General features: G+C 57.1%; 10 protein-coding genes across 10 annotated transcripts; 6 read left to right on the top strand and 4 right to left on the bottom strand.

Annotated features, from left to right (window-relative positions):
• Window positions 1-541: 541 nt before the first annotated feature.
• On the top strand, window positions 542-838 carry BDY17DRAFT_328163 (uncharacterized protein; the record flags this gene model as incomplete). The annotated part of the gene is made up of 2 exons (XM_033737802.1): window positions 542-567; window positions 637-838. 2 exons carry the CDS (start codon window positions 542-544, stop codon window positions 836-838), a joined length of 228 nt encoding a protein of 75 aa, XP_033585202.1.
• Window positions 839-1184: 346 nt separating this feature from the next.
• Window positions 1185-1907, bottom strand: BDY17DRAFT_258301 (uncharacterized protein; the record flags this gene model as incomplete). Its single annotated transcript, XM_033731762.1, has 1 exon — window positions 1185-1907. One exon carries the CDS (start codon window positions 1905-1907, stop codon window positions 1185-1187), a length of 723 nt encoding a protein of 240 aa, XP_033585203.1.
• Window positions 1908-2149: 242 nt separating this feature from the next.
• BDY17DRAFT_328165 (26S proteasome regulatory subunit rpn-8) lies at window positions 2150-3455 on the top strand (the record flags this gene model as incomplete). The annotated part of the gene is made up of 4 exons (XM_033737803.1): window positions 2150-2209; window positions 2265-2388; window positions 2459-2730; window positions 2784-3455. The coding sequence occupies 4 exons, from the start codon at window positions 2150-2152 to the stop codon at window positions 3453-3455; spliced, it is 1128 nt and encodes a 375-aa protein (XP_033585204.1).
• An 84-nt stretch (window positions 3456-3539) lies between these two features.
• On the bottom strand, window positions 3540-4951 carry BDY17DRAFT_55706 (uncharacterized protein). Its single transcript, XM_033738503.1, has one exon. The coding sequence runs from the start codon at window positions 4587-4589 to the stop codon at window positions 3624-3626; it is 966 nt and encodes a 321-aa protein (XP_033585205.1). The 5' UTR covers window positions 4590-4951; the 3' UTR covers window positions 3540-3623.
• Window positions 4952-5567: 616 nt separating this feature from the next.
• On the top strand, window positions 5568-8989 carry BDY17DRAFT_328167 (uncharacterized protein; the record flags this gene model as incomplete). The annotated part of the gene is made up of 5 exons (XM_033737804.1): window positions 5568-5864; window positions 5919-6171; window positions 6223-6353; window positions 6407-6427; window positions 6476-8989. The coding sequence occupies 5 exons, from the start codon at window positions 5568-5570 to the stop codon at window positions 8987-8989; spliced, it is 3216 nt and encodes a 1071-aa protein (XP_033585206.1).
• Window positions 8990-10916: 1927 nt separating this feature from the next.
• On the top strand, window positions 10917-12086 carry BDY17DRAFT_313924 (uncharacterized protein; the record flags this gene model as incomplete). The annotated part of the gene is made up of 1 exon (XM_033735772.1): window positions 10917-12086. The coding sequence occupies one exon, from the start codon at window positions 10917-10919 to the stop codon at window positions 12084-12086; it is 1170 nt and encodes a 389-aa protein (XP_033585207.1).
• A 697-nt stretch (window positions 12087-12783) lies between these two features.
• On the top strand, window positions 12784-14222 carry BDY17DRAFT_258405 (ligand-effect modulator 3 family; the record flags this gene model as incomplete). Its single annotated transcript, XM_033731774.1, has 4 exons — window positions 12784-12859; window positions 12930-13832; window positions 13892-14054; window positions 14123-14222. 4 exons carry the CDS (start codon window positions 12784-12786, stop codon window positions 14220-14222), a joined length of 1242 nt encoding a protein of 413 aa, XP_033585208.1.
• A 437-nt stretch (window positions 14223-14659) lies between these two features.
• Window positions 14660-15992, top strand: BDY17DRAFT_55756 (uncharacterized protein). The gene has a single exon (XM_033738504.1). The coding sequence runs from the start codon at window positions 14883-14885 to the stop codon at window positions 15834-15836; it is 954 nt and encodes a 317-aa protein (XP_033585209.1). The 5' UTR covers window positions 14660-14882; the 3' UTR covers window positions 15837-15992.
• BDY17DRAFT_341593 (Dolichyl-phosphate-mannose-protein mannosyltransferase 2) lies at window positions 15943-18783 on the bottom strand. The gene is made up of 3 exons (XM_033737997.1): window positions 18353-18783; window positions 16847-18290; window positions 15943-16795 (listed from the first exon to the last, which is right to left on the bottom strand). The coding sequence occupies exons 1-3, from the start codon at window positions 18491-18493 to the stop codon at window positions 16149-16151; spliced, it is 2232 nt and encodes a 743-aa protein (XP_033585210.1). The 5' UTR covers window positions 18494-18783; the 3' UTR covers window positions 15943-16148.
• Window positions 18784-18929: 146 nt separating this feature from the next.
• Window positions 18930-21172, bottom strand: BDY17DRAFT_272972 (uncharacterized protein). Its single transcript, XM_033731967.1, has 3 exons — window positions 21115-21172; window positions 19399-21075; window positions 18930-19340 (listed from the first exon to the last, which is right to left on the bottom strand). The coding sequence occupies exons 2-3, from the start codon at window positions 20726-20728 to the stop codon at window positions 19003-19005; spliced, it is 1668 nt and encodes a 555-aa protein (XP_033585211.1). The 5' UTR covers window positions 20729-21075; window positions 21115-21172; the 3' UTR covers window positions 18930-19002.
• Between the last annotated feature and the right edge of the window lie 263 nt (window positions 21173-21435).

Genomic DNA, 21435 nt, shown 5'->3' on the forward strand with positions numbered 1-21435 from the left:
TCGACCTAAGCTGCCTCTGCCTAAGAATCTTCCCTGTCACAAATTGCTCATAGCCGGCTCGATGAACAAGAAGTGCCGTTCACGGCACGATGACTGTAATTACATTCCCTTTCCAACAGATATAGCATGCTCGGCGAAACGTCGTCACAACCTCCATCGTCTACATATTGAATCATCTGCCCATGCCGGTCAACCAATGATCCGCAGCATCTACTAGATCTGTTGGTCGGCGGCCACAAAAATGCAAACCTGTTGGGGTCCTACGAGTCTCGCCTTGCTTTCCTCCTGTGAAAAGGAGTTTGTTTTTTTGGTCTTTTGGCCGCAGGTCCTGGGTTCGAGTCGGAGTGGGTGCTTTGTTTTTTGTCTCGTTGGACGATTGTTCATGTTGTGTTCAACACGAATGCTCCAATCGCTCGCTTAGTCACCTTTCGAGCTTCACCTCAACTTGCATCGAACAAGCACTCCAATCTAAACAGACACTCCACCATCTCCACCAAAGATAACATCGCCATCCATCCCATCAGCTTGTTGAAGTGTCGCAATGTCAATCCCCTACATCATCTCAAAGTACCACTCGCCTCCCCGCTTCTCCCATCTCCCCCGTCCCAAAACTAACCACCCCTCCCGAAACCGCAGACGTCTCGACCCCATTTTCGCCCTGAGCGTAGGCATCGCCGCCGCTGCTGTGCGCATTAATCGCGAGGAGAAGGAGAAGGGGAACACGACGCAGGAGTCTGTGCGGAGTTTGAGGAGGAGGTGGGATTTGTTGTTTGAGAGGGAGGAGGTGGGGGTTGGTGCTGGTGCTGGGGGGAAGATGGATGGGAAGAGGGCGGGGTGAGGGCTGGTGTGGTTGATGGGGACAAATTGGAAGCTTGCGCAGTCTGGCGAGGGACGTCGACTCCGAGAATGGATCAGAGCAAGGATGACTCGTTGATGCGGACATGAACAGAAGGTCATGGCTTCGCGGGACGAAGTGCCGATGGCTTTGCGGGAGCATTTGTGGTGGCTTCTGCGCGACTTGTCCCTGAAGGATACGCAAACCTCTACGCTAATAGTATGCATGGGGCCTGTGACCATGCATGGCATACACCGCTATCAGGACGCAAAGCCTCTAGAGGACGCGCTGCGCTTGTTCAAAGGATCAAGGAGATCCGAGAAAGAGGCAGACTCTCGGGGACATCATCTCAAGAAATCAACACCTGCTCCTCCTCCCACCACCGCCGAAACACTTTCAGCCTCTCCGTCCTCTCCCTCGCCAACCGCCTCCCCGACTCCGTCTTCATCATCCCCTCCAACCTCTCTAACTTCTCCCCAAAATGGTCAATAGAGGTCTCCAACCCCCTCTCCGACGAAATCTTCGCCGCCGTAAAGGCAAAAGTCCGTGCAATGCCCACGGCACCAATAGCATCCAAGCGATCCGCATCCTGCACAATGGCCAGCTCAGGGTGCGAGTTGAGGATGGCCTGCACGAGCTGCGGCCGCTTGACTTCTTTCGAGTACGACACGTGCTCCACGATGAGCGCTACTTTGGCTATCAAGGCAGGCGGACACCCATGCTTCTGTAATACCTGATCGATCATGTGCTCCGCGCTCTCGCCTGGCTGGACGTATTTCGCATCGCCGACGTCATGGAGCAGGGCGGCGAGGACGATGGTTTGGTTGTCGAATTCCTTGTCTGGGTTTTCACGCTGTTCTTCGCGTAAAATGTGGTTTGCTAGTGCTTCTACGCGTAAAATGTGGTTGAAGTCGTGCGAGGCATCGAAGCGGGACATGTATTGTTTGACGTAGTCGTAGACTCCTTTGTATAGTTCTGAGCTTTCGAAGGTCCTTGAGCTGGTTGTTGGTGATGATGGGCTGTCCGGGTTGCCTCCATGGACGGATCCGTTCGAGAGATGAAGGGCTTCCATTGTATCTAGATAAGCGGGATTTCGCAATCTAGTGTTGGGTATATTTAGTTGAAAGTGGTCAACAGATCATCATCGCAAACGCGTGAATCTCAACTTCACGTAATCGGTCTTGCGTGGCTGAAGCAGCCTTGAGCCGCAGTCTTGGCACGTCCAGCCAAAAGTTTGGGGAAGCCATCCGCGGCGAACTTCACCAAACGACCCGTCCATCTTGTGCGCCACAACTCATCCCCCCATCCTCCACCATGCCTGCCACGACCAAGGAAACGCTCGAGTACATCAACAAGAGTGTCATCATCGCTCCGGTGGGTGCGCCAGATCTGCAAACCCCCGGCACGTGGCGCTAACATAGCAGCACAGCTTGTCCTCCTCTCCGCAGCAGATCACTACGGCAGATCACCCAAAGGATCCAAGAGACGGGTTGTCGGCGTGTTATTAGGACAGAATGAGGGCACGAGCGTGCGGGTGTCCAACAGCTTTGCTGGTAAGATGCGCAAACATGTCGCAAGTGGCGTGGTGATGGCAGACACAGTCCTAACGAGTCCAACCTACAGTGCCCTTCGAAGAAGATGACAAGGACCCCTCTGTGTGGTTCCTGGACCACAACTACGTCGAGTCGATGAACGACATGTTCAAGAAGGTCAATGCGAGGGAGAAGCTGATCGGATGGTATCACACCGGGCCCAAGCTACGGGCGAGCGATTTGGAGATCAACGAGCTGTTCAAGCGATACACCCCCAACCCACTTCTTGTCATCGTCGACGTCCAGCCCAGGGATATGGGCGTGCCGACTGATGCCTATTTTGCGGTGGAGGAGATCAAAGATGTGAGTGTGGTCGGGATACGCTGATTTGTATAATGACTAATCACACACTTCAGGACGGCACAACCACCGCAAAGACCTTTGTCCACACCCCGAGCATCATCGAAGCAGAGGAAGCAGAGGAGATTGGCGTGGAGCATCTCTTGCGCGACATCCGCGATGTGGCGGTCGGCACGCTGAGCACGCGCATCACCTCCCAACTGCAATCGCTGCAAGGCCTACACTACCGCCTGCAAGACATCGGCCGATACCTGCAGAAAGTGCTCGACGGCGACCTCCCCGTCAACCACGCGATCCTCGGCAACCTGCAAGATGTCTTCAACCTCCTCCCCAACCTCAGCACCCCCAAAGCCGCAATCCCCAAAGACGGCGCGACGGTGAACGGCGGCACAGTCAACGGCGGCCATCTCACCGCAGGCCTGTCGGAGAACACAGAGCTGGCCAGAGCCATGAGCGTGAAGACCAACGACCAACTGATGGCCATCTACCTGTCGAGCTTAATACGCGCCATCACCGCTTTCCACGACCTGATTGAGAACAAGATCCAGAACAAGCGGACGCAGGAGGACGAGGATGCGAAGAAGCGGGAGCGGGAGGAGGAAGAGGATAAGGTGGAGAAGGAGCTGCAGCTGCAGGAGAAGATGATGTTGAATGGGACGAGCGAGAAGGCGGACAAGGAGGCCAAGGGAAGTGAGGAGAAGGAAGAAAAGGGGAAGAAGAAGGGCTGAGGAGGTGTGTTTGATACAGGGAGATCGTTTCATGGCATTGCATAGGTGCTGGGCGTCAGGAGCATGAAGCGCAACAGCGCCGCGAAGAGAGCGTGTGACGCTTCCAAGCGTTTCGTTCGCAGACGTATGTATGAGAATAACAACCGGCCCTCTCCTGCGCCTCCTACCTCAGTCACCCCATCCTGCTGCCCAGCCCGCTAGTTCCTCCGCTCCAACCTCGCGCTCCTCCGCGGCTCCAGCAAAGAGACTGCTGTGCTCGACAAGAAGGCAAGCAAGCAGATGCTTACACACAGGCGGCATGGCAGCAGTAGGGAGATTGATGAGATCTCCTCCAAACGTCCACTTCTCTCGTCGAGAATCAGGCAATTGTCGCCTCGAATCTGGGTTAGTCTCCCCTGGCGTGTGAATGGCAGCAGCAGTAGCAGGAAAAGCCGCAAACGCAAACGCAGGACACGAACAACTCCACGCCTCCAAGCGGACTTCATAGCAAGCAACAGCAGGCTGAGCGTACTTCACCCCACGATAACCCCGACTGGAAAGAACCTGAGCGGATCTCACCACGTATACATCCGCGCGCCGCCGTCCCAAAGCGAAGCCAGAGGCTGGAAATCGACTTCCGGGCGTGGGGTCCGGGTGATGAAGCGCAGGACTTTGTCCGTCCAGATTTTGGCTTTGATGAGGAGGCGGATGCGGATGGTGTGGGGGTTGAGGTTGCTTGTTGTCCAGGCGCGCAGGCGATGGCGATGAGGCTGGATTGGGGTGTGGTAGGTTGGGTAGTGGCCGAAGTTCTCCAGGGCGCGGATTTTGGCTGACTGCGTAGGGTGTTCGGGGAGGATGTCTGGGAAGAGGGTGAGGATTGGAGGGAGCTTGGGTGTGCGGTCCTTCATTTTGGTTGTGCTGAGGGTGTGCTTGGTTGAGAATGAGACGAGTGATGAGGTTGCGGTCGAGCAGATCGAGGGCGGGGAGGAGCTCGTTGGGAAAGAGGACGTGCAGAGTGAGGAGGGCGTTTTGGAGATGTGGAGTTTGGTTGATGAGAGGGTTCGCGGGTTGTTCGGCTGACGATTCGCCGTCTTGAGACTGGATGGATGAGATGAGAGATGCGATGATCTCGCGTGGGTTTGGTGGAGATGTCATTTCTGCAGCAAAATGGGTGGCTGGCAGACGTCGCCGTTTGTCAAGTGAGGTTGACTGGCGGAGCGAAAGTCGATAGTGGAGTTCTCGACGGCTCCATAGTAGTGTGAGGATACCATGTTGCGACTCATCTGGTAATTCCTCGTCCTTGTAATCCGAGAGGTGTCCACTTAAGCTATCTTGGTTTGTCTTTCAAGTTATGGTCAAGACCTGGCCTTCAGGTGAGGTTGAGAGTTGACATTCAGTCCTTCACGTCGTCCAGCCTCAGGGAGAGGATAAGACGACACTGCTTGCCCGTTGCGAGCCGTCACGGGCCTACATGAGGAACTGGTAACACATTGTGCTCCTCTTCTGGGCCGCTCACGGCACGAAGTGAAGTGAAACGAAAAGATTCCACGTGACCGACGGGAAGGGATCGTTGATTAGTCAGCTGTCGTCGAGCTCACGTCCTCCAGTCACAGCAATACAACCTTGCTCCTGATCATTGCAAGGACGACGCGGTCATCTGCAGCATCTGTTCGACGAACGTAAGGGTCTCTAAACTCCACTCGATCAGCAGATCAGACCTGAACGCGGCATTGCCAGCCTCCACCACCGTCCGCGGGTTCTCCACTACGAGCTCCAGGTTCGGACACGCTGCACATATCGGTGAGCTGTAGAGTTTTGATCGCACACACCGACTCAGCGATAGCGAAAGCTTGCAGGTTCGTTTTGAGAGCTCAGCTACGCATCTGCGTCGCGGAATGGCCATTCATGCAGGCGCAAGGCTTAGCTTTGCATTGGCGTCTACATTCATTCTGTGTACTTTCCTAATCAGGGCACTACACTTCTTCCGTCGTGCTTCAGTCCGTTGCGACATGCATTGGCTTTGCAACACTACAGCATCACGGTGGCGACCGCGGAGGTCGTATATGAAGCCGAAAATGCCGATGCTGTACTCGCATTCGACACTCATCTCTCAGACATTCTTCAAACCACAACATGGCTCAGCCAGCCTCTCTCAAACCGCAATACGGACACCGCCTGGTCCCTTCTCTTATCGATGAGCAGGCTGAACGGAACCCGGATGGAGTCTATGCTCTCGTACCACGGTCAAGTGCAGTCGCTGATGGTTTGATTAAAGTCAACTTTCAGCAGCTAGCACCAATCGTGGACACAGTGGCATTCTGGTTGACAAAAAATGTACTACAAAGCAAGGATGACGTCCTTGCGTACATCGGACCAATCGACCTCAGATATCACATCATGACGCTCGCCGCATCGAAGACTGGACATCAGGTAACGATCTCCATAGTACAAGTATGGAAACGATGGTTTCTGATTATTCCGCAGATCCTGCTTCCCTCTCCGAGAAATACAATCGAGGCTCAACACCGATTGTTCACGCTCACTAATTGCTCAGTCCTACTGCACGATGCCAATATCAAGTCCCAAGAATTGCTAGTGGGCAACATGGCGGACATCCGCGCCGTTGCGGTCCCGTCTCTGATTGATATGCTGAGTTTCACGCGGGGCCAGAAGTATCCATACGACAAATCATTCGACGAAGGGAAACTCGACCCTTTTGCCATATTGCACACTTCCGGTAAGGTGGATGCTCTCGGATATATACTTGGCGATGGAGCTGACCAGACAGGTTCTACTGGGATCCCCAAGCCTATACGATGCTCGTTGGGATGGGCCAGCACTATCGATGCGAAGAACGCTCATCCGGGAGTCGACGGCTTGACCATGCAGCCAGAATACTTTCGAAAGAAGACGATTCTTGTGGGTAGTTGGGCCACGTGCCGGTTGGACTATGACTAACATCTCATACACAGGTAGCACTGCCATTCTTCCATGTACGTTTGTCGGACGGAGAGCTTCCAACCAACCTAATACTTCTATAGGCCGGCGGAATCGCCCTCGGTTTCCTGGGCCCGTTGTTCTACGACTACACTGTGATGACCGTCCCTAGCGGAGTCCCCATAAGCACTCCATTGATCGAAGACATGCTCGAGGCCTACAAGCCAGACATGGTGTTCATGGCCCCTTCCCTACTAGGAGAATTCGCTCGTGGCCAGAATGGCTTGGCAAGGCTCTCGAAGCTCGAGGCTGTAGGCTACACCGGAGGGCCGCTTGCCCATGACGTTGGAGAAGAGATAAGCAAAGTCACGATGCTAATCAACAGCTGCGGCTCGACGGAGATTCTCATGGCCCCTACGCTGCAACACTACGCCAACGAGGATTGGGAGTACCACTACTTCGACCCTGGCATGAAGGGGATAGAGTTCCGCGATCGCGGCGGAGGAGTCTACGAACAATTCATCGTTCGCCACGAATCGACCGACCCCTACCACGCTGCTTGGTATACTTTCCCAGATCTGAACGAACTCCCCATGCATGACTTGTACGCAAAGCATCCTTCTCGGCCTCATCACTGGAAGAACATCGGCCGGTCAGACGACATTATCGTCTTCTCCAACGGCGAGAAGATCAATCCCGTAGACATGGAGAGCCATCTCCAGAACTCACCGCTAGTCAAGGGGGCGCTGATTGTCGGGCAAGGACAATTCCATTCAGCCGCCATCATTGAGCTTCAATCAGCTGCTAGGGGAATGTCGGAGCCTGATATCACCGACGAGATGTGGCATCTCGTCAAACACGCGAATGACCTTGTCCCCGCGCATGGCAGGATCTTCAGCAAGGACCACATTATGATCGCACCGGCTGAGAAATCATTTCTTCGAGCGGGGAAAGGCACCATCCAGCGACGAGCAACGGTAGAGTTCTTTGGTCCTGAGATTGAAGAACTGTTTGCGCGCACTAGCGAGGCCGCTCTGCCACAGAGTGGAAAAGACGACCAACCCGCCGAAGTGATCGACATTACACAGCCTGTAGAGGAAGTGACCATCACGATCCAGTCTTTGATCGAACACACGCTAGGAATCAAAGGTCTCGACACTGACATCGATCTCTTCGTCGCCTACGGTGTCGACTCTCTGGCGGTAGTCAGGATTGTCAAAGCGCTCAGACTCGCCGTCACCGCTGGTTCTTCCGCAACGCCTGAGATGCTCGCCGTGACGGCTGCCATCGACAATCACTTTGTATACCGGCATTCGACGTGTAGGAAGCTCTCATCGGCACTGCGGGAACTCTCATCTGCTCACGAGACGAATGGCAACGGCAACTCCAGTGCGGAGGAAGTGCGCCGCCTCTTTGCCAAATATACTGCAGATATCCTTCCCAGGTCTCCCAGAGTAGAGGCAGAAAGTCAGACACGCAAGCCTGAGACTGTCATCCTTACCGGCAGCTCTGGGTCTCTGGGGATATACATCTTACACGAGCTCTTGACGTCTCCCAGCCTCCAAATCCGAAAGGTGTACTGTCTGAACCGTCGACTGGACGCCGGGAGGATCCAGGCTGAGCGCCACGCAGCCAAAGGACTCGAAACGTCCTTCGATTCGCGGGTGGTGTTCCTCGCCATCGATATCGGACAACCTCACCTCGGCCTCAACGACGAGGACTACAAAACACTCATGAAAGAGACGTCCCTCATCATTCACAACCAATGGCAGGTCAACTTCAATCTAGGCCTGGAATCCTTCGAGCCACAGGTTGCCGGCGTGCGACACTTGATCGACCTGGCCGCCGCGGCGCCTCTCCAGCCTCCAATCATCTTCACGTCCAGCATTAGCGTCGCCTCGCACTGGCAGGCGCACCACGACCGAGACGAGGAGGTCCCCGAGACCGCTATCGAGGACTGGACGGCGCCTGAAGCGCAAGGCTACGGCGAATCGAAATTCGTCAGCGAGCAAATTCTCGAGCGAGCAAGTCAGATGAACCACGCTTCGAGTGTCGTATTGCGAATCGGGCAGATTACTGGGCCCGTCACTACTGGAGACAAAGGCATCTGGAACAAGCAGGAGTGGTTTCCGTCCCTCATCGCGAGTTCGAAATTCCTCAAACAGCTGCCGGACTCGATTGCTGGGCAGAACGAGATACGCTGGATCCCTGTGGACTTAGTGGCGCGGACCATCATCGAGATCTCCGAGAGCAGCCTGAAGAGCGCCTCGAGTGGAAGCTGCACGGCGCGATTCTACGACATTTTGAACCCGAGCGCATGCGAGTGGAGCGAATTGGTGCCTGAGGTTCAGCACTGTTTAGAGGCGCAGGGTTGCGCGGTCAAGACGGTCAGCCTGGAGAGCTGGATTCTCGCGCTGCAGGCTAGTGCGGCCGATGGCGAGGAGGCGTCGGATTTGAATCCGGCGATTAAGCTGCTGGAGTTTTTTGAGAGTTTGCAGAGCGGGAGCTATGGTGCTCATTTTCACGTGGGCAACGCGGTTCCTTTGAGTGCTACGTTGGGGTCTTTGAAGGCTGTTAGCAGGGAGTGGATGGAGATTTGGTTCCGGCAGTGGAATTGAGAGGGGATGTCAAGTCCGGTGTTGATCGGCTGTTTGATGCCAGATGAGCAAATGCTTAGATTGCGGGCAATCAAGAATCACGTGAAGTCCAACACGGAAAGAAGGCACGTGACTGCGTGCCGTGGAGGTGACCAGGGTTTCCCGATTGGGCCAATGGCTACTGCCTTGCAGGGAAGTGACCGTTGGTTTCGCCACTCCGCGTCAAACGATGACGAGAGCATTTATCCTGCTCGCGTCAACTCTGCGACATCTGGGGCGGGAGACGTTTCGACTTTGCATATTGCGTGAGGTAGGCTCGTCACCAGCGGTCAGCAAGCATCATCATGATCGTTGAGGACAAAGATCTTGATTGCGACGGCTGCGATCACATGCAGAAGAGGGCATCATTGGTTGTGCGCATAATAAGACTTACTACGCGTGAGAAGTTACCGCTCACACTTCCAATTGTCCGTCTAGCCTCTCGCTCGATTTGTGCATGCATTGGAGCATTCAATGGCGGGTGGCGAAACATTCGATACGGATTGGAGCATGTGACCAAGCCGGATGTCGTACGTCCATGGATAATCCCATCGGAAGCCCGTGAATAAGGGCGGTTCGGACAGACACTTATCCGTACGTTATGTAAAGACTGCCCTGCCCTGCGTCACCTCGCTTGCACGACGGGGGATCTGGGGTGCATGTTTGCCATTGGACATGGCGTGGCAAGTGTAGGGGTACGCATGTATGATACGTAGAGAGTCTGGGCGAGGCGAGGTCATTGGGTGTGGCGCAGCAGCGTCGAAGCGGCGAGTAGCGCGTGGAATGCGCATTCGATACTGGTACGTACGAGAAGGTCGTCGATGATGAATGAGAGTGGAACGGCTAAGAATAGATGACGACGCGGGAATCGTGCAATGCTGCGGTCATCATGCTCGTATGATGGGATGAGATGAGATGATTGCGGACGGAATGAACGGAGTAGGAGACGGCGAACGGCCGTGGCGGAGGAGTCGGCCGAAGCACGGGGCTTGGCGGTGGAAGGGTACGGCACGGACGAGGAAGTGTGGCGAAACCGCCAAGCCGGAGTGTGATGTCGCCTTTGTTCCGTGCGGTGGTGTGCACTAGCATTCGATGTGGGCGAAAAGTGGGATGAGTCACTTGCGAACCGCGCGCGCTTGTCACTGGTACACGTCCGCAACATGAGTTCCAGCCCACGCATCCCCCCTCCGGCTTACCCAATCTACCTCATGTCCAGGTGGCCAGCTGGACAGAGCAGGAGCGAGGGAGCCAATCACCGCCTTCCATTCCTGGATGATGCCTTTCCAGCGCCTTCTCTCTCGGCGGGCGGCGCTCGCTAAGCGCCCGTCATCCCTCTCGCCCAACTCGCTCCATCGCCGTGTCATGTGCGCATTCACGCGGCCCAGTCCAGTGCCAGGCAGTCCAATGCAATGCCTCCCCCATTGACCCCTTGGCGAATGGTCATTGATGCCAGCGCAGGCTAAGTCTCTCTCTCTTTCCCTCGCAGTCATCATCCTTGGCTGCCTAGTTCGCTCTCGCCTCCCACTCACGCACGCATCCCACTATTCTCGCCGCTCCCTCCCCCGGCGATTGTAGCCTAGCACGCACACTCACCTCAGACAGCCTCACAGTCACACAAGACATTCCCTTCCGTCGCTGCCTGCTGACTTCAAAAGGCCGCCTGCTCCCCGGTCTCACCATTCCCCCGACTTTCGCATTCGCCCACCGCAGTCACCACCCCTCAATCTCACCCACGGACTTACGCGGACTTCACGCCCCGACGCCATTGTTAAGCAGCACAATATAAGACGCAGCACCGCCACCCTGCCCCATCCCACTCTCTTGCGCCCGACTTGATTCTTACATCCTCATGACCTCCCACGATTCCTCACACTCTCCTCTACCCTCCCCCTCTACCACTACCACCACCATGGCCGCTCAGCACACCAAGCACATCACTGCTCTGCAGTCCGCAGGCTATCTCTTCACCCCACCCGAGAACACGGTCGACTCCTTCTCCCACCAAGAACTCGACGACGAGGAACTGCAGAAAGAGGTCTTTGAAGGGTGGCGAACGGCAGTCCGACAGCCAGCACAACTGTCCCCCATCGTCCACACCCCGCCCGCCTCGCCCAAGACCACCACCCTCCCCAGCATCACCTCCGCCATCGGCTTCACCGTCTCCGACTCACCCCTCTATCCCGAGCAGACGCCTCGTGCGCGCATCGATTCGCAACAACCGCTGTTTGCGACAGAGCCGTCACTTTCTCCGTCGCCGAAGCAGGCAATCGTCAAGCCGGTCGCATCACCCACGCTCGCCACCCCCGCCCCTGTGCGACAGACCCTCCACTACCCTCACAATCTCGGCGTCACCACCAAGGAGCAAGCGTGGCAGTACTATCAAGATCGCATGGCGGAGTTGCAGAAGATGCGAGGGCCGCGCCTATTGCCGCAGCCCGAGAAGTCACCGAGATGGAATCTGCACAAAGAGGACCGGCGGCAACTCGAGTCGCTGACCCGACCGGCTGGCGTCTCCAAACCGCGACCGGCCGCCGCACGAGTCCCTGCGAAGGTCAAGGCACCCCTCGCGCCGTCCACTCTAGTCAAGGCTGCGCCCTCCAAGCGACGAACACCAAAGGCACGTACGATGCATGAGTTTGTCGACTCCGCCTTCCCGCAACGTGAATCCACCACCAAGCACAAGCGCGCACCCCCGACCAAGAAGGTGGAAGGGGAGAATGTCAACTGGACGGACCTACCAGACTATGCGCCACCGGTCGCCGACCTCGACACCATGCCCAGATCGCTCAAAGTCACCTGGCACGGACATCCGTTGACCCCCACCGATGCCGACGTCGTCCATCTCCACGAACAAGAAGTGGCGGTGGCATCGACGCTGCGGCTGAGCGCGGCCATCTACCTTACCAACAAGCGCAAGATCTTCCAAGCGCGACTGCAGTCACTCAAAGACAATAAGAACTTCACCAAGACTGCGGCGCAGAGCGCGTGCAAGATCGACGTTAACAAGGCCAGTCAGCTGTGGGAGGCGTTCGACCGCGTGGGCTGGTTCAACCCGGAGTGGTTCAAGCAGTGGTTGTGAAGGGGATGTTAGGAGAGAAGATTGCTGAGGCTACTTAATGGATGAGACTGACCATCAGTCGCCGGACGGCTGATCACTATTACTGCGATTTGCTTTTTGTTTTCAATTTGCGAGGGATTGGATTGTTTCAGGCGCCCGGCGGCGCCATACCGGGCATGGAGATTGACTCACGAATGAAGGAGGAAGCGGATGCACGACACATATCGCGGACTTCATGGATATACGATGATGACGACCACGGCAACCGCATATGCAGGTTAGCGTCGGAGGACTCAAGCGTTCGTTTTTACAAGGGAGGGCATACGGACAATTGGAGTTTGCTTTTTCATGGGATGGGTTGGAAGCACGGCGTTTTTGGCACAAGATACCCTCCTCTCGTCTGTAGATTGCTATTTGGAATGGACTCGCTACACTCTATTGAATGAAATCATCCGGCTTTGATTGTTTATTTCCTGCATTGTGAATGTGTAGTTACCTACATGTAGGTAGATTCCAAGAGTCTTGAGGTGCTTGGCGTTGGCGATTCCTCACAGCCTCCCTCCTTCTCAATCGGGCGTCGGCGTAAGATCGTCCAGCCTCCGACCGAGAGACCCTGAACCCGCGGGATCCGCGCCGCCTCCATCGACACTTCATCTCACGTTTCGCGCCATCGTCACGGCTCGAAGCAGCACACCACACCGCCATGTCGACACAAGTGATGGAGCAGTCGCCACCCGACTCGCTCCACGAGGAGCATCCGGACAAGTCCAAGCCCAAGTCGCGGCGGCCAGCGAGTTACGTATCCTCCGCGCGGATGCAGAGGGATGGAGAAGAGTGATGGCTAACACCCCCTCTCCACAACAGATACCGCCTTCCGGCAGCAGCGCCTGAAAGCATGGCAGCCCATCCTCACCCCCAAGACCGTCATCCCCCTCTTCTTCGCCATCGGCATCGTCATGGCCCCCGTCGGCGGCGCCCTCCTCTACGCCAGCTCCAAGGTGCAGGAGATCATCATCGACTACTCCGACTGCGTCGCCTCCGCCCCGACCTGTCCCACCATGGGCCTCGTGCCCAGCGGCAAAGTGTCCGCTAGCTTCAAGAGTGCCACCCCGTCCGGCTCCGAGCCGCGCTGGTGCACCAACACCACCGACGTCCCCTATGGCATCAGCGGCAACTACAAGGTCCCCACCGACACCTGCCACCTGCAGTACTACATCCCCGACACCCTGCACCCGCCCGTCCTCCTCTACTACCAGCTGGAAAACTTCTACCAGAACCACCGGCGCTACGTCAAGTCCTACGACCAGAACCAGCTGCAAGGCCACGCCGTCAGCGCCAGCGACATCAAGTCCGGCGACTGCAGCCCGCTGCAGCTCGGCGAGGACGGCAAGCCCTACTACCCCTGCGGCCTCATCGCCAACTCCCTCTTCAACGACACCTTCTTCTCCCCCGTCCAGCTCGACACCATCGCCAGCAGCGACTCCCAGGCCGTCTACCAAATGACCACCGACGGCATCGCGTGGAGCAGCGACAAGGATCTGTATGGCAAGACGAAGTACAATACCAGCCAGGTGGTGCCGCCGGTGAATTGGCGCAAGAAGTACCCGCGCTATGATGATACCGAGTTCCCGTTTCCCCCGCTGCACACGGATGAGAGCTTCCAGGTGTGGATGCGCACGGCGGGCTTGCCGCTGTTTAGCAAGCTGGCATTGAGGAATGACACGGCGCCTATGCAGGTTGGGCATTACAGCATGACCATTTACGACGGTGAGTTTGATGGGGGAATGAGCATCAAGGGAGATGGGCCATTGCTGACGTGACGACAGACTTCCCCGTCACCATCTACGACGGCAAAAAGTCCGTCCTCATCTCCACCCGCACCGTGATAGGAGGTAAGAACCCCTTCCTCGGCATCGCCTACTTGGTCGTCGGAGGCCTATGTCTCATTCTCGGTGCCGTGTTCACCGTCGTTCAACTCGTGAGGCCCAGGTAAGCCACCTCCCATCGTGCACCGCACTACCTGAACAAAGAAAACGCAGCTAATACGCCACGTGCAGAAAACTCGGCGACCACTCCTACCTGACTTGGAACACCGACACACCCTCCACGGCAACCACAACCGGCCGCTCCCTCCGGCCAGGCGAGTCCGGCGCTTGAACGACACCAAAAACGCTCTTTGTCCCCACGTGGATGTGGATGCACGTCTTTTCCCTTTCATTGTTTGCTGCATAGACGAGAATGATGGGGGTTGGCGTTGGGGATCCTTTTTCCAGACGACTCCGCCGTCGGGGTCTGCTCGATTGGGGTAGGTGTAGGTATGTTTTGTGTACGATTTGATCATTGCCATCTGATGCCTTTGCTCCCTTCTCATGTGCTGCTCATCGGCCGCTGGTCAGATCTGTCATGCCCTCCCAACGGATCCGCGTGCCGCTCCACGCGACATTCCTGTCCAGGCCTCTGCCAGAACAATGCGTCCGTCGCTCATCCTTTATCCCTCCCTCCGCTTTCCGCAACACCTTCTGGAAGTTCGCCGTATCTGGCCATCCCCCTCGGCTGGCGCCTTTGTCTCCCAGCGTCCACGGCTCGCCCGACCGTTTGCAGCTACATTCTTCCTCGCATCAATGCCGACCCTCACTTTGACCATTGCCACGTTCTGGACCTATATAGGGTCTGGCCAAGGCCATCGTCGATATGCTCTCCTCCTCGTTACGGTCGTCTTCCTCGCTCGGTATTTCCTTTCGCTGACATTCCAGGTGTACATACAGTGGACATAACGCAACATTCCTCGGCTCCGGATCTTTTCTTAGCAACACCAACATGAAGACCTTCACCCTCCTCTCCGCCGCGACGGCCGCGCTCGCCAGCCTCGCGTCCGCCAGCACCCTGCGCAACGCAACGCACTTCGTCGACCAGCACAGCCACCAAATCGTGCCGCGCTTCGGCTGCGACGTCGACCTGACCAAAGCGAGCGAGCACTTCAAGCACACCATCGCGCGCATGCACAGCAACAACCCCGCCGCCGCCAACCACGCCTCCGCCCTGGGCACGCGCGCCCCTCGCTCCAAAAAGCAGGCGCGCAAGTTCCAGTTCCCCCTGCGCGTGCCCACATACTTCCACATCATCTCCACCGCCGCGCACAACGGCAGCATCACGCCCAAAATGGTGTCCGCGCAGCTGGGCGAGCTGAACAAAGCGTACAACCCGTACGGCATCTCCTTCGACTTGAAGGCAACAACGTGGACCGTCAACGACGCCTGGGCCACGACCGACTTGTCGGACGCGCAAAACGCCCTCCGCCAAGGCACCTACGACAACCTCAACATCTACTTCCACACCGACCTCTCCGGCGGCCTGCTGGGGACCTGCACCCTCCCCGCCCAGTTACCATCAGACTACACCGCCGCAACGTACATCGCCGACGGCTGCGACGTGAACGCCAACACGATGCCGGGCGGGAGCTTCTACGGGTACAATCTAGGCAAAACGGCCGTGCACGAGACTGGGCATTGGTTGGGGCTGCTGCACACGTTTGAGGGGTACTCGTGCTCCGGGCCGGGGGATTATGTCGCTGACACGCGGGTTGAGGAGGCGAGCACGGATGGGTGCCCGACGCATCCGCCCAAGAACTCGTGTCCGGGTGTGGCTGTGGCGGGCGCGGATCCGATTCATAATTATATGGATTATTCTACTGATGCGTGCTATGAGAGTTTTACTGCCGGGCAGATTCAGAGGGTGCAGGAGTTGTATGGGGAGTATCGGGCGGGGCATTAGGTGCTGTCTTTTTTTTTGGTGGGTTGAGGATGGTTGATTGACGTTTGCATATATCGGCACGACATATAATAACACAACATAATGTAATAATGTATTCATCGAGCAACACAACGAGAGGAAACCGCTTCAACTTCGCTAAGCTCTACCGATGTAATCCTTACATACTACCCACCCACCCATCCATTCATCCCAGTATGAATGCTTGCCATTTCATTTTCCGCCTTACTCCTTTCGAGAAAATGAAAAGCCACTCGTCCTCCGCCTCTCCTTTACCTTCCTTCACCGCCTCTTGCTACGTTCACTCTCCACTCCCTATTCATCCGCCATCTTCCATCCCTCCAACCACCTCAGATGACTCCACTGCTGGTTAGGACCTTCCATACCGAATGAAATCGCCCTAAACAGCCAATAAAGCCCGACAACAGCCGCATACAGCACGCTGAAAAGCGTCCACTGCACGCGCTTCGGCAGCGCACGCGTGTACCAGTCCACGATAAAGCCGGCACACAAGATAGCAAAGTACAGCGCGGGGTAGTAATGATGCACATACGTGACACGCGCCATGGCGAGGAAAGGCAGGTAGTGCAGCACCCATCCGATGACGGGGTAGATGCCGGAGTAATGGAAGTGGTCGACCTGGGCCCACGTGAGCTCGTCGTAGCCGCGCTGCCAGCGAATCAGGTACCACGCGAGCATGGCGACGAAGATGCCGAGCGAGGCGGTCGAGCCCCAGTACACCAGCGGGTTACCGAGCAGGAAGTACTTGACCGTTTCGTCGTCCCAGCTGCACATGCGCAGGCCGACGTTGAGGAGGGGCCATTGCCACGGTGCGGAGGCGAGGTCGTCTTGCTTGTCGGGGTCGGGGACGAGGGCGTTGTTCGAGGTCATCATGGCTACGTTGAGGTGGACGAAGTCGCGGAGGAAGGGGGACTTGTAGGAGCCTGGGTCGCCCGGAGGGACTGGGAGGGTGTTAGTTGAAGCGAGTATGAGGAAGGCATAGGGATGCTTACGCTTCTCGTTCCAGTGAGACTCCACGTTCCAATGCGTGTACACGTCACGCGGCTTGTTAACCTTCACACACGTCGTCTCAATCTGCTTGAAACCCCACTGCGGCAGGTTGACGTTGCCCGCGCGCAAATAACATCCGAGATCGGCATGCTTCAGGCGGAAAGCGGTGGTCAGCGTGCGAATCTTGGAGTAGTCACTCGAGGCGGCATCGTCCACCACCTCGATAATCCAGTGATCTTTCGTGTCGCCCACGGTGGTGTTGCCGTAGCAAGACACTTCGTAATCGCTCTTGGTGACGGGAGCGGAGACCTGGTGAGAATGGAGGTTGCGGCCGGTCTGGGCGTGAACGAAACGAAGGGTGTCGCCGTTGCCGACAAACTTCAGTGGTGCCTCCGGGTCGAACAGCGGCTCATCGCGGTTGGGGTAGAAGAACCAGTCGTTGTTGGCGTCTTTATGGTGGTAGCAAGTGATTTGCTGCTGCTGGGAACCTTCAGGGAAGGTCTGAACGTGCGAGTGGAGGAGTCCACCACCGTAGCCCATGTTCTTGAGCGTGGCGCGCGACCCCAATGCAATCTCGAGCGGACTGTCTTTGCCCACCTCGGTGCCTCGCAGATTCGCCTGGAAAAGCGAGGACATTTGAGCGTCGCCGGGTCCACTGTTCTCAAGGATCAAGAAGTGGATCCAAAAGGAGAACATGTAGACCATCAAGGGGAGGATAATGAGGCCCACCACGCGGAAGCCAACATGCGCCGCCAGCTCGACCTTGGGCATCCTGAGATTGCCAAACTTGTTCCACAGATCTTCAATGGTGTAGAGACCGACGAGCGCTGTGCCGAACATGCCCACCCACTTGACGCTGCACACACAGCCGATGGAGAGACCGCTCATCATCAGCCAGAAGCCCCATTCGGGAGAGAAGGGGTCGTGTCGCTGGTTGTGGAACTTGGCCCAGGTGAAGACGGTGGTGAAGGTGAAGAAGAGCAGCATGCTGTCGAGCAGGATGAATCGGCTGATGGTGGTGTAGCTGTTCTCGCACAACACCATGGCGGTAATCAGCCACACGGTCGGCCGCTTGAAATGCAGCTCCTTGGCCGTGAAGTAGGCGAGGGGAATGCACAGCGCGCCGAAGGCTGAGTTGAAGACGCGCATGTAGGTGTAGTTCAACTCTTCCGGGTACGTCTCGCCGGACTTGAATTCAAAGGAGCCGTTGTAGCCCGCGAGCAGGCCGGACAGACCGACCAGCATCTTGCCCAGGGGCGGATGGACATCGAAGTAGAACTCTCGCTTGAGGTAGTGCGAGCCGAATTTGCCAAAGTGTGCTTCGTCCCAGGTGACAATGGGGGAGAGGCCGATCTTCCACATGCGAGTGAAGAAGGCAAGGGCAGTGAAGATTAGGGGCGCGATGATGAACTCGTAGTCGTCGAGGGTCTGGAGGAGGGAGGTGGTCTGATGGGAAGCGTCCTCGATTAGCCAAGTATCTTCGAGCGAGTCCACCGGGGGAACTCTACCTTGTGCTTTGCCTTCTCCTTCTCATCCGGCACTCGGGGGATGACAGGGACGAAGGTGCCATTGGGCTGACCGGCAACATGTCGTTTCCTCGCATCGCCGTGCGCGTCTAATGCGCTCGTCGTCGCATCTTGGGCCGCCATTGGGATGAACGGCGATGGCCAGATGTGTGTGTGAAGGGTCGAAAAGGACGGCAGAAGAATTGACGACTTGCGTCTCCCTGGCCGTAGCTCGAAGGACTCTCCCTTTCCAAAGGGGTCAAGGGACGCCGATGGAGTAGCGTGGTGGGAAGGGACTGAAGATGGACGCGAGGTAGATTACGGCATTAGACCGAGGGGGATGAAGGGGAGGAAGAGCAGGAGACAAGGGAGAGGCGTGTTGCGTTGCAAGCGCAGTGTTTGGAGATGCAGTGGAGAGACAGTAAAGTACTTCGATCACGTACTACTGTACCCGCGTGTCTCGTAACGAGCCGCGCGACCAACTATTTTCGCCCAACCGCCCGCCGCGCCTTTCCCGTTTGGGAAATTCAGGGTACGGCGCCGTCAAGGCTTCGTGTCCTTTAGCTCGGCACGTGCTTGCGCCTGAAGTTGAAGGGTTTGGAACAATATGCATCCCCCAAGCTATCCAATATGCTATGAATGCATTCACCATGTTATTGATCACCATCCTCGTCTTGCCCAACTTGTCGATAGCGTCCACTCCCGGAAGCACTGCCCTCTCTCTTGCCCCGCTTCATCATATTGCCTATCCAGCCGCCCAAGCCTTCACTCGCATTGCCGTCCTTGCCATCTGCCGCTTGTAGTGACAGATTCGGAGGCTGCACATCCTCATCGCCTAGACGGAATGACGAGACGGGCGAGCGATTGCCCGAGAATAGCGACTCGGCTTCCGCCAGCGTAGCAGGCGTAGGTGCCGCCGTGGTAGCATCGCCGAAGATCGAATTCATGTCTTCCAGACGGACATTGGCTGTTTCGGGGTAGATGAAGTAGACTAGATCACAACGTCAGCAACTCGCGTCATCTCACTGCGCTTCACACCCTTCACTCACCGACGACAAAACTAACAGCGCAGAAGAAGGCATGCAGCAGGTACAGTCGCCACTTGATCGTCTCCTGCAAAATCGGCGTCATCTCCCCCACCAGCCAATTGAACGCCCAGTTCGTCGCAGTGGACAGACTCGCGCCCTTGGCTCGAATGCTCAAAGGCAGAATCTCCGGCGGATACAGCCATGGGATCGGGCCCCAGGAGTAGCCGAAAGCGGCGTTGTAGATGATGACGAAGACGACGACCAGCGTGGCCGACAGTTCAATGTCGATGTAGATGAAGTAGGAGATGGCGGAGAGGGAGACAATCATGGCCAGCGCGCCGGAGAGCAGGATGAAGCGGCGGCCTAGGCGGTCGACGACGTACCACGGTGGCACGGTCGATGCAAGATAGGTGATGCCGTTGATGCCCGTCATGAGGATTGCGTCGCGCCCGACCCAGCCGGCTTGCTCGAAGACCAGCGGGGCGTAGTAGGAGATGACGTTGATGCCGTTCAGCTGGGCCAGCGCTTGGGCGGACATGGCGATGAAGACGCGCTTGTAGTAGCGGCGGAACATGTCGCGGTAGGAGCGCTCGCCTTCCTGGCGTTGCATCAGGACATTCATCTTGATCTCGCGGTACTCGTCGCGCGCCTTGACGCTGTGAATGTCGCCCATGCCGTAGAGGTTGGCAATCACGACAATGCCCTCTTCGTCGTGGTCGTTGTCCAGCAGCCATCGTGGTGACTCGACGATCAGGAAACTGCCCACCGCCAATAACCCTCCCATAACCACTTGCATCAGAAGCGGCAGCCGCCACGACCAGTCACTTTCGATGTAGCTCGAAAAGTAGTCCATCCACACGCTGGTCATGTATCCGAAGATATTTCCCGAGAACTCGATGCACGCCAGCTTGCCACGGTTATGCGGCGGGCTGATTTCACTCTGGTAGACGGGCACGATCGTGCTCAACGCACCCACGCCGAGACCAGCAATGATCCTGCCCACCATCATCATCGGCATGCCAGTCGCAAACGCCTGACACGCTCCTCCCACCACAAAAATGACCGCTCCGTAGAAAATAGTCTTCCGCCGGCCCAACACGTCTCCAATGCGCCCCACACTCAGCGAAGCAATAAACGCCCCAACCTCCAGAATCGCCACCATGGTCCCAATCTCGGCCGCGCCCGGATGGTTGAAGTAGTCCTTGAAGTGCGGGCCGGTGATGATGCCCGACATGACGCCCTGATCATAGCCGAATAAAAACACGCCGAGCGAGACGAAAATGGACAAGAAATAAATCAGCTTCTTGCCGTGCAGGCCGTGCATGCGCGACGGGCCATCGCCGGGCGCCATGGCGAGGACGAGCAGGCGTTCGCCCCAATTGATGCGTCGCGGCGGCGGTGTAGGGATGGGTATGTCCTCCTTCTTCGGGACACCATGCGAGGCCTCGTTGTGCCCGTCTTTCTCCCCGCCCGAAGCAGCAGAGTCGTGGCTAAGGTGCCGCCGTCCGCCCAAGCGGCCTCTTCGATCCCGCCGCGGCGAATCGACAAAGACTCGGTGCGCAAGCGGATCCTCGTCTCCAAGCTGATCGACCAGGTCCCCGGTATCGCTCAAAAGGGAGAAGTCGGAGTTGGAGTCGTCGTCGTCGTCGTCGTACGCCTCGTCCGAGCCCTGCTCTTCTGCTCTCCGCGCGAACCGCTCTCGAGCACTCCTCTTCTCGTCGTGGTAACTGCCGGCACTGCTCCGGCGGCGAGCGGAGGAGGAGAGGGTGTGCAGGGGGATGTTGGCAGGCTTACGGGTGCTGCTGCCGCTGCCAGCCAGATGGAACGGAATGGTGGGCGAGGGAGGTAGGGCTGTGGTTGGAGCAGCCCTCTACTCCACATGCGAAAGGAGGTATCCGATGGTCGAAGAGTTTTTATGTGGGGAATGAGGTGCAGGTGTTTCCGGAATGCCCCCTCGGGTTTTTTTGGTTGCGCTTTGGGGATCGTTGGACGGGAGGTGTGGGTCCTGACGTTGGCAAGCCGAGAGCCTGGCCTTGACGTCGCCGCGTAGCCTGCCTG

Source organism: Neohortaea acidophila (assembly GCF_010093505.1).
Source record: "Neohortaea acidophila strain CBS 113389 unplaced genomic scaffold BDY17scaffold_13, whole genome shotgun sequence".
Taxonomy (NCBI): domain Eukaryota; kingdom Fungi; phylum Ascomycota; class Dothideomycetes; order Mycosphaerellales; family Teratosphaeriaceae; genus Neohortaea; species Neohortaea acidophila.

Coding starts and splice junctions, on each gene's coding strand:
- BDY17DRAFT_55706 (XM_033738503.1), bottom strand. CDS start 4,589: ATGACATCTCCACCAAACCCACGCGAGATCATCGCATCTCTCATCTCA.
- BDY17DRAFT_272972 (XM_033731967.1), bottom strand. CDS start 20,728: ATGGCGCCCGGCGATGGCCCGTCGCGCATGCACGGCCTGCACGGCAAG. Junction 19,341..19,398: donor CGCTGTTAGTTTTGTCGTCG/GTGAGTGAAGGG, acceptor GTTGTGATCTAG/TCTACTTCATCTACCCCGAA.
- BDY17DRAFT_341593 (XM_033737997.1), bottom strand. CDS start 18,493: ATGGCGGCCCAAGATGCGACGACGAGCGCATTAGACGCGCACGGCGAT. Junction 18,291..18,352: donor AGGAGAAGGCAAAGCACAAG/GTAGAGTTCCCC, acceptor GCTTCCCATCAG/ACCACCTCCCTCCTCCAGAC. Junction 16,796..16,846: donor GTCTCACTGGAACGAGAAGC/GTAAGCATCCCT, acceptor ACACCCTCCCAG/TCCCTCCGGGCGACCCAGGC.
- BDY17DRAFT_55756 (XM_033738504.1), top strand. CDS start 14,883: ATGAAGACCTTCACCCTCCTCTCCGCCGCGACGGCCGCGCTCGCCAGC.